This window comes from Dioscorea cayenensis, chromosome 19 (assembly GCF_009730915.1).
Source record: "Dioscorea cayenensis subsp. rotundata cultivar TDr96_F1 chromosome 19, TDr96_F1_v2_PseudoChromosome.rev07_lg8_w22 25.fasta, whole genome shotgun sequence".
Lineage (NCBI taxonomy): Eukaryota > Viridiplantae > Streptophyta > Magnoliopsida > Dioscoreales > Dioscoreaceae > Dioscorea > Dioscorea cayenensis.
In genome coordinates, this window is record NC_052489.1 from 2,383,272 (window position 1) to 2,393,961 (window position 10,690).

General features: G+C 29.7%; 3 protein-coding genes across 5 annotated transcripts; 1 reads left to right on the top strand and 2 right to left on the bottom strand.

Moving 5' to 3' along the window:
- Nucleotides 1–1,933: 1,933 nt before the first annotated feature.
- LOC120283446 (photosynthetic NDH subunit of lumenal location 4, chloroplastic) lies at nucleotides 1,934–6,291 on the bottom strand. 3 transcript variants are annotated; one of them, XM_039290139.1, is made up of 6 exons: nucleotides 5,804–6,288; nucleotides 5,589–5,681; nucleotides 5,338–5,398; nucleotides 5,050–5,118; nucleotides 4,887–4,974; nucleotides 1,934–2,028 (listed from the first exon to the last, which is right to left on the bottom strand). In XM_039290139.1, exons 1-5 carry the CDS (start codon nucleotides 6,266–6,268, stop codon nucleotides 4,907–4,909), a joined length of 756 nt encoding a protein of 251 aa, XP_039146073.1. In that variant the 5' UTR covers nucleotides 6,269–6,288; the 3' UTR covers nucleotides 1,934–2,028; nucleotides 4,887–4,906. The 3 variants fall into 3 exon arrangements, with proteins under 3 accessions (XP_039146073.1, XP_039146072.1, XP_039146074.1); XM_039290138.1 differs by lacking the exon at nucleotides 1,934–2,028 and adding an exon at nucleotides 3,836–4,068; XM_039290140.1 differs by lacking the exons at nucleotides 1,934–2,028; nucleotides 5,589–5,681 and adding an exon at nucleotides 3,836–4,068 and having other exon boundaries at nucleotides 5,804–6,291.
- LOC120283447 (heavy metal-associated isoprenylated plant protein 23) lies at nucleotides 4,042–4,761 on the top strand. Its single transcript, XM_039290141.1, has 2 exons — nucleotides 4,042–4,297; nucleotides 4,422–4,761. Exons 1-2 carry the CDS (start codon nucleotides 4,144–4,146, stop codon nucleotides 4,718–4,720), a joined length of 453 nt encoding a protein of 150 aa, XP_039146075.1. The 5' UTR covers nucleotides 4,042–4,143; the 3' UTR covers nucleotides 4,721–4,761.
- An 872-nt stretch (nucleotides 6,292–7,163) lies between the features above and the next one.
- On the bottom strand, nucleotides 7,164–9,428 carry LOC120283877 (L-ascorbate oxidase). The gene is given in 6 exon segments (XM_039290654.1): nucleotides 7,164–8,286; nucleotides 8,383–8,397; nucleotides 8,399–8,557; nucleotides 8,659–8,871; nucleotides 8,972–9,064; nucleotides 9,169–9,428. Coding segments are annotated over 6 exon segments (1,683 nt in total). The 5' UTR covers nucleotides 9,427–9,428; the 3' UTR covers nucleotides 7,164–7,341.
- Nucleotides 9,429–10,690: the final 1,262 nt, after the last annotated feature.

A 10,690-nucleotide genomic window follows, 5' to 3' on the forward strand; every position in this document is an offset into this window, starting at 1 on the left:
AGTCACTAAACTTTTTCTCATTTTTATTTTAATCATCAAATTTCAATTTGTATCAATTTGGTCATTCAATTTTAATTAATTTCACTGGGTAATAAATCAAGATATTTCGGCCCCAAATGAATGATATGGCTATTTTTTTAATGATATAGACACCTCCAATAGACTTAATAATATGTCATGAGAAGAACTGACTCAGATTTTTAGACAGCTATATAGTCAATTGGGGGTTTGAAATCCTTGATTTATATATTGCCTAGTGAAATTAAATTAAAGTTGAGTGATCAAATTGATATAAATTGAAGTTCGGTAATCAAAGTGAAAATAAGTCAAAGTTTAGTGACATAATAAAAAATTTACCAGAGAAATTAAAGGCTCAATTAACTTTCGCAATGGCAGAAATATGTGATTTGTCTATAATTATAAAAAAAAAAAAATTACAATATGATCTTTTCATTCTATTTAGATTAGGTTATGGAAAAAAAAATCTTTTAAACTTTTTTAATGACATTTTTAAAAACTAATATTAAGTGTTTCTTGAAACATACTAAAGCATTATGATGATGTTTTCGGAAAACTCATATGTATTTAATAGTTGCATTTTTTTTTTTTATTAATTTTTCATTGATATATGAATGGTTTATTTTAAGAATAATTGAGCAAGAAAAAAAATGGTAATACATATAAGTGACAAATGGGGGGAAAAAGCTAATTCTTTTTAGCATAACAAATGAATAAAGTTTTCCCCCATTTAGAAAGTTAATGTTCAAATAAAAATAATGATTATATATATGAGAAATAATGATAATAAAAGCCATAAATATGTAGTTAATGGAATGCAATTTCTAGAAATATTCTTTTATCACTTTAAAACAAATTAAATCTAAACTTTTACAAATATATTCGAGACTATCATCAAACTTTCATGTTCAACACCTGTGTTATCTTTTTAACACCAATAATAATGCAATAATATCATTTCACTATTACCATTAAAAATATGGTTATTTTAACAACACAAATAATGAGTTTAAGTCCAAAATATCACGCATCATTAATTATTAATAACACATCATGCTAGCCAACATTAATTATAAAACTAATAACTTGTTTAATAATTAGTATTGTGCTTGCCATGAAGAAAAGAAAGAAATAACTAAGAAGGTGGAGGAGAAGCTATATATAAATATAATAAAACACAAAATATATAATTCCCCACCACTAAGGAAAAATAAATAAATAAATAAATAAATAAATAGAAATAGAAAAAGAAAACAAGTATTAATTCTTTGCAAGCAAGTAAGTCTCCACTTCAATGAATCTTTTTTTTTTTTCTCTTTTTTTATTTTTAGAGACTTTGTCTTGTGTTCATGGGCAACTTTGGCATCCAATTATTGACATTGATATGAAGTCTTTAGCCATTGTTTGGTGTGAGGTCCTTGTTAGTTTTACTATACCATTAATTCCCCTTTAATTTCTTTATTCATTTCTTTATTATTTTTTCTTTTTAAATTTGTTCTCTTTGTCTCTTCCTTGCCAATCTTTGCAATAATACATATTTTGAATTTAAATGAATTAAAGTGAATCTATCATGTGTACTTGTGCTGTCTTTTGTAGAGGAAGTCGGTGGCATTGTTTTATTTATTAATTTGTTTGTTTGTTTTTATTTTAATTATTTAAGTAGATTTTTTAATGGAATAATGGAGAAATTGTAAGACGTGTCTTCCATTTGATTTTTTGGAGGATTTGGAGATTTTATTATGGCCCCGAAACTAAAATTTGAATATTATGAGTATATATATATTCATGAGAAGTTTTATAATAAAAATGTAAAAATCAAAGATAAATATATCTTTAATAATGTTTTTATATTATGAAATGACAAAAAGCTTTATTGACACTCGGTTCTATACAAGATGTTTGTGTTCTTACCAAAAAAGCTAAATTGAACCTCACTTCACATAGGGTACAAGCACAAGTGTGTTGAGATAATAACTCCACATTTGTGTACGCTCCTGTCTGTGCACGCCTCTAATATAGTTTGTCCATATGTCGTCAAAAAAAAAAAATTTATATTAGTTTTTGAGCATAAAAATAAATAAATAGATAATCTTAGTTTATTGGGATATGTAAGTAAATATACACATAGAAGATAATAATAATAATAATAATATACTTTTTTTATTTATTTTGCTTATTTTTCAATAGAATATTTGAATGCATGGTTGAGAATGCAAGCCATGTCTTGTATTTGATTTGGAGAATTTGAAGATTCCATGTTTGTTGGTGATTACTCTTTATTAAGTTAGGTTTTTTTTGGAGGTCAATCAAGGTCTAAAGCAAAACCTTTTATAACACTCTTGTGTAAAAAAAAAAATTCTATTACAATTAATCTTTTAATAAACATTTATCTAAATAAAACTTTCACATGATATTTCTTGTAAATAATTTAAAAATGTAAAGAAATTTATCATGCATATATATATATATATCATTAAAAAAACAAGAACTTTTTTCATATCAGGTTAAATATTTAAGTTGAATCGAATTTATCTAATAAATTCGTTCATATCATATACATCATTTAACTGAATAAATAAATAAAAGTGATAAAACTCTAAAGAGATAAGCGAGCATTGTTTAACACCGCCCTTAAAAAATAAAAAGAAAAATAAGATGGAGAATTTATCATGAAAATGTTTCTTTTGACCAAATTTGAGATGCTTATCAAATGGACAATGAAAGAAAGGGAAAAATAAAAGGAAAGAAAAAAAAGAAAGAGAATTATTCATGAATGAAGGTTGCCATAAGAGATATCAATGGTCATTAATGAGATGCCCTCCTTTACAAAGTAGCAATATTTCTAGCAATTACTTAAGAATCTATCTAGCATGAGTTAGCTATGATCTTTTCATTTTTCTTCACTGTTCTAAAGAATCCCCCATTTTAAAACAAACTTCACTATATATATATATATATAATGGGAAAACATCATTTAAGTAAGTCCCTCTAGAGACGTTTTAAATCTAAACCGTTAGATCATCATCTGATGGTTGATTGATTATATAAACACTGTACATTTTTTTACTCGCTCACGAAATGATCTGTACAACACCGTAGAACGCGGTTTCTTCGCTCATAAATGATCAAGAAACTGGCAAATTTTTCATCCGATGGCTACTATGGACATCTCTAGATTTGAAATCTAGGGACGTCCCTAGATGATGGGTTCTCATATATAATTAATGAAGTTATAACTTAATAAATATTGTTGTCTCAACTTCCTTAGCACTTTAGTTGATGATTCCAGTGAATTACCCCCTTAAAATCATATGATACGGTCATTACATCTCATATCAACTTGTTTACTCAGGTGACACCAAAAATGAATGATACAACCCAATTTTTGTTTCCTGAAAGTCTCTACTGTTCTCAGTCCAATACTTTTACACTGCTTTTTATCTCTAATGAACTATATGATTTTTTTTTTTAATAAAATGAGCAAGTCACTTATTTCAACAAATATTTTAAGAGGGAATTCATCCCTCAACCTCACCTTAGCAAATGAAAAAAATTACCGTATTACTAATGTGAAGATGGAGTGGATTATATGACTTGATCCTCATCACCGTATTTTCCTTTCTTTTTCTATATTTGTTTTGGTACCAATTTATTTATAATGTAACATTTGTTTATTCATTTTTATCAATATATATTTACCCATATTATCATCTCAATCATGGAGGAAGGAGGAGGAGAAAGAGAACATAAAGATATCTAATAAGAAAAGAAGAAGTAGGAAACAGTTGTCATATTCTTGTTAGTTCTCAAATGCCACTTGGATTCAATCAAGTTTATCTTCTTCTCTTCTTCTTCTTCTTCAAATATTTACCAAAAACTCTTTACTTACAAATGAAGTATATAACTTCTCCACTCACACACAACACACCAAAAAAAAACTAAAGCAAAAAAGTCAAGAGAAAAAAGCACTTTTGGCCTTCCAAGAATCACTCACTCCTCCTTTTAAATTTTAACCCTCCCTCTCCACTTTTGCTCTCCCTTTTCCTTGCCCTATAAATATGCAACAAGAAGAACCACACCTTCTTCAAAGACCCAAACAATCATAAACACAAATAAACACCAAGCATGGGAAGGACATTGCAATACATCTCATGGATTTTATTAGGAAGTGGACACAAGCACAAGAAGAAGAAACAAATCAACACAGTTGAGCTCAAAGTTAGAATGGATTGTGATGGTTGTGAACTCAAAGTCAAGAATGCCCTCTCCAACATGAAAGGTACTTTCTACTACTTTAAACTTCCTCTTCTTCTTCTTCTTCTTCTTCTTCTTCTTCTTCTTCTTGTTGTTGTTATAATTAAACTTAAATCATTAAACTTGTTATACATAATTAATTGAAACAGGAGTTAAATCAGTGGAGGTTAACAGGAAGCAAAACAAGGTGACTGTGGTGGGTTTTGTGGAGCAAAATAAGGTGCTAAAGAAGGTGATTTCAACAGGGAAGAAGGCTGAGATATGGCCTTATGTGCCTTATAACTTGGTTGCATATCCTTACATTGCACCCACTTATGACAAGAGAGCTCCTCCTGGTTATGTTAGGAATGCTGAGGTTATTACTGCTTTTAGTCAAGTTAATAGACAAGAGGATCAGTTCATGCATTTGTTTAGTGATGATAATCCTAATTCTTGCTCAGTTATGTGATCAGAAGATAAACATGTATACATATATATAATTTTTGCGCCTTTTTTTTTGTTTTATATATCATGATAAAAGTAATAATTATTATTATTATTAATGAGAATTAATGCAGTTTCTATACAAATTAAACAACAATGTTTAATATGAATTATAAAATTTATTGACTTACTTCATATTGTTTTGCTTTTTTCATTTGTAAATTCCAACAAAAAGAATGTCATATAGAAGAGTTGCATTGCCTGGAATATTGCAATCACCTGCAGAAAATTAAATTAAAAACATGGTTAATTAAGTGATTAATTTATTTGATTTGCTTATATATATATATATACCTTGAAAGCATCCAGCTGGTTCAGATCCATAGGCTAATTTTGGAGGAATCATGAGCTTGCGTTTCCCCCCTGCACTCAAACAGAATATAATCTCCTTCAATCATGTTGTTGAGCATATAAAAAAATTTAGGGTGATCCAAAAATTAAAAATATATATATATATATATATTGATTTGATTAAATTTATAATTTTATTTGAGAGATAATTTTTATTTATTTATTTTATTTTATAAATTCTTTATGTTATTTATTTATTTTATAGTTCAAATTAAATGAAAATTTTCATACCAGCTAACATCGGAGGCACACCACCACCACCCATTATTCCTTGATCAAGTCCCGGTAATACCTATTTACATAAAAAAAATTAATTAATTATCAACAAAAGTTTTTTTTTGAGGTAGAGCGACAAGCTCCAAACTTCAGGGCATACTCATGCGGAATTAATTATCAACAAAAGTAGGACAAAAAAATTAAAAATATTAATAACTATTGATAAATAATAATATGAATAAATATAGACTATAATAATATATTACTTTTCCAGCACCAATACGCATAGTGAGAGGTCTTCCTCGCTTATAACTACTATCAAACACAGTTCCATCAGCAAACCTTGCTGTGTAATGCACCTAAAATCATAAAACAAATTAACCAACACCATCAACATCTTAATTTTTTTTATTTAATTAAAAAAATTAATGATATTTTAAGATAATAAAATTAAAAATAAAAAAAGGTAAAGGAAATTTACATTGATGAGCTCTCCACGGGGAGGTTGAACACCATTTCCAATGGAAACATCACAATAGGCAAGGCCAGACTTGGCAAAGTTATAGTCACAAAGTGGTTCACCAACAGTGGCATAGTACTCAATTCTTGTGGCATTTGCATCCAAAGGTACAAGATAAGACCCCAAAACACCAACACTTAATTGAAGGAATCCCCTTCTCTTTGATAAACATGAAGATAAAGATAAAGATAAAGATGATGATGATGATGATGATGATGATGATGATGAAGTGGTAATAATGTTAGGATCATCAATGGAGGAGGTAGAAGAATGGAAAGATTGAGTGAGTGATGAAGAGAAGGAAGTAGAGAGCATGTTGAGTTTTGGGAGTTGAAAGGGATGATGATGATGATGATGATGGTGGTGGTGGTGGTGGTGGTGGTGGTAGGAAGGGGAAGTGACAATGGATAGTGTGGAAGTGGCCATGGTTTGTTTGCTCTGTTTATCTAAGCTATCTATCTGTTTATCTATATGGGTCAGGGTGTCATGTGTTGGATAGGACAAGATTATTGGGTTTATGACTCAAAATATCTTCTTTTTTTTTTTTTTATCAAGATAGATATTTACATAATTAGATGATTTTTATAATAGCAATATTGCTATTGCCCCCAACATGTGTATATATATATACATGAAGTTTTTTTTTAAGTGGATAAATCATGTATTAAAAAAATGATTATATACATGCAGAGTTGGAGTATATATATTTTCAAATGTAACAACAAAATAAATATAAATGAAAAACATAATGTATTACATAAGAGTTTGATACACGTAGAACAAATGATCTTATACACGTAGAACATAACATCCAGAGATGATCAAATGATCTTTCAACAAAAAAAAAAGATGGAGAATAAAAGATTTTTAAAAAATTACCGCTCAAAAATATCATCTATCTATAGTGGCTCTTTTAAAAAATTTATATTTATGGATAGTAATTCATTATTATAAAATCTAATGGGACGAACTTAGACATGCATAGTTTATTAATGAACTATTGGAAATAATAAAAATTAAATATAACAATAAAAATAGACTTCAAAAATTATTTTAAAATTATTAATTTATTCTCCAATTTATTGGTCATTTTCTATTTCCTATATATATACCCAACATTTCAAATAACAGAGTTTTAAAAAAATGGCTTCTTATAAAAGTTGAAGTAATATTTTATTGAAATTTATATAACTTACACAACATCAATTTTCAATCAAAATTTCTTCTCCTTTTTCTCCTATCAACCAAAATCTAAAATACAAATTTCCACTTACTCAAAACAATACTAATAAATTCAATTAAAAAATTCCCAAAAACCCCAAAAACCAAATGGCTTATAGTCCAATTATATTGGCTCCACTGTAAAAAATAAATAAATAAATAAATATGAATGTTGAATTTTCAAGTGTCCCGCATTTAGAACTCTGTCAGACACAGTGATGCACCATTGAAAAACTTAAACTCTAGATGAGGAGCACAAGATGCACCATTGATAAAACTTAAACTCTAGATGCACCACATCCCTTGATTCTTGAAGGCAACTTGCCAACCCTATGCACCCCTTCTTCAAAGACCACTCCCATGCCCATAAAGAAATGTGACTCAATGTGGCAATGAAATGCCCACACTCCCGGATTGTCAGCCCTAAACCTAAATGCTGTCCAACTATAAGGTTGCACTGCAACAGTGTTCTTCTCAATTGGGTCCACCAAATTGAACCCTTTTGGGTCCTTCTCCGGGTCAAATTTCCCAACCCCATGTCCAACTACCCAAAAATCATGTCCATGCAAGTGCCATGGATGTGTCTCACTGTTGTTGGCATTCAAAGTATTTGCATTCTGCAACACCACATCTACCGTAGAATTGAACTTCAATCTGTAAATTGAGTCGCTGTACGTAGCATTTGGATTTGGTGGTGGTTGATGAATATTGTACGTCTTATAGTCGTATGTATCCGGTGCCGGTTTTTGATCGAATACATTGTGCAACCTTTCTTTCAAAGCAATGAGATATGGTGTATGTGGTAGTGTGAATGATACATTGTTTACTGACCATCGGGTGTATCCGTTGATCCTGTTTTGAGTGTTGAGTAGGAGGATTAGCCGGTCGGACTTGCCGGGTGGAGGGTTGTTGTAATCAGGATGCGCTTTGAGAGCCATATCTTGTTTGAGTCGACTAGCTGAATCATTCCATAAAGGACCTAATGGAAGAATAGTCGAAGGGGTTTTCATCGGATGATTCGGATAGTAATTAAAGATGGCAAAACCCGTCGGTGTTTGTGGTTTTCTAGAGACAACATTAACAGCCGTCCAGTAATTACGAGATGGATCTTGATCAGCTTTAACAATCACTGAGTAAGTCTCTCCGGAGTAAATATAAAGACTTGACACCACAATAGGACGGACATAGTGACCGTCAGCCTCAACCACCGTCATATTATGACCCTAAAATTTTAAATTAAAAATAATAATAATTATTACCACAATATTTTTATATTAAAAAATAAAAAATGAAAAGAGGGAGGCTTAATTGATAGTTACCTCAATTTGGAAAGTTGAAGGCAGAGAGGGAGGTAACACTTGCAATCCTCAAGCGATATGTTCTTCCGGGTACAACACTAATGACATAAGGTGCACACTCAGGGTTGGTTGCATTACAAGTCCCTCCTTGCACTGAAGAACAGTTGAACCTCCCTCTTCCGTTAATAAGAAGTGACTGAAAAAAATATCATCATCGGATTTATTTAATTAACCAATGTAAGACTATTAGTTTCCAACACCGAAACAAAAAAATAATTAATTAATAATACTACGTACATCGGGTTCACCGACCCATCCAAAGGGAAGAGAGGATAGTCCGAGCGATAGCTCGTATGCACTCTTATGCCACCAATCGTTGAGAATTAGACTTTGATCGGAATCGTACTTGAATGGCTCAACTTCACCGGGTGGCAACACCACCCGTATGAGACCGTAGAGACCAGCTGATCTTTGCATACCATAATGTGCATGATAGATAAATGTACCAGCCTATTTTTTGAGTCAAATAAAGATAAAAATATCTTTAGATTTTTTTTTTTTTTTTGGCATAAAAAATTTTTGGTCGATGTATAATATGATATAAACTTACATGATCAACAACAAAACTATAGACAAAAGTTTCTCCGGGAAGGATTGGGCATTGAGTCACTCCTTCTGTTCCATCACTCCATGGTGTTCCAATCTATGTAAACAATTATTTTATTTTAAATAAATATATAAATTTAATTTTTTTTTTTAAATAATAAATTTATGATGATAAATTGATTATGTAAAAGAAATATGTACTTGACGGATACCATGCCAATGAATGGCAATATTTTCGGTGAAGAGCTTGTTGTGCACTTTTACGACGACGGTGTCGCCTTGTTGCGCGTCGATCGTCGGCCCCGGCGTGCCGCCGTTGATGGTGATGGCTAACTTTTGGAAACAATCCGGTGACTTGAGCTTGTATGCAATGTCCCAATTGTGAAAGTGAGTCTTGCCTTCAATGGATGAAGAGAAGGACATTAATAGAAAAAATGGCAAGATTGCCACCAATGCCATGTTGTTTGATTGCTTTGTTGATGTATTTGTGTCATTGGTTGGATGGTTTTTATAGTAGCAGCTAAAGTTAGTCATTTATTATTATTTTTTTAATAATAAGAATAAAATAATAATAATCCAAATTAACAACATGACAAGGAAAAATGCAAGCAACTTCATTGATCAAATTTTTGACTTTGACTTTTTTGATCAAAGTTGATGAATTCAATTTTTGATTAGTCTAAAGTATTCGGTGGCTTGATTTTTATTTTCTAAATTAAAGAAAACGAGTGAAAGGGAGAAGTAGATAAGAATACATATTTTTTTAATATTAAGGGTTCTAGAATTGTGCGAGATTCGAGGCTATAGGTGAAGATTACTAAAACAGTAAAACAATGGTTTTAGATATCCTAATAATTTTTAAATTAATAAATTTTTTTAAAAAAATTAATAATATTTTTAAAGGCTTAAAATTTTGGAGGCATGCATCTCAATAATTAGTTAAAATTTTGAAGTTTTCTTAGTTTAAAACTTAGTTAAGATATATCATCTTAATTAACATTATAAATTTTCTCTCTCTCTCTCTCTCTCTCTCTTATTAATAGCCGATTTCATTATTAATTTTTATTATTATAAATAAGTAGTTTTTTTAATTTATTTATACTTTTCTACTTTTTATTCTTGAGTTTTGTTTACATATTTAAAATAAATTCATTTGTGACAAGTGATGATCGTCCTTGTCGCCAGTAAAAATATTGACAATTATTTTATACAAGCAGTTGATAAAATAAATTTAAAATTTGACTTTAGGTCATTAATACCTTGAACCATCCCATGTGGGGTGTAATTAGTACTATGTATTTATAATTTTATATAATTGCATTGGCTGAAGAGAATAATTAAGAGGTTAATTGAATGTCAGCCATTGATGAAGGTTAGTTATTATCGATTAATTAATTGATACATGAACCGAGTAAATTAAAAAGATGAATAATGTAGAGTTATTTCTTAGGGTTTTTTTCCATTATAGCCATCCTATTTTTTTTTTAAATTGTCAAAACTAACCCTACCCAAAATATATTCACCAAACTAACCATGAAACCATCACATCAACCCCATCTCATCATCCATGTGTTTTTTGAAATAAAATAAACCAAAATATTTTATTTTTTAAACCATTTTCTTAAGTTATTATTAATAAATATTTATTATTTTTTTATAAAAACCAAATAAAATAATTTTTTAATTGGATTTATTTTAATATATATATATATATTATATTATT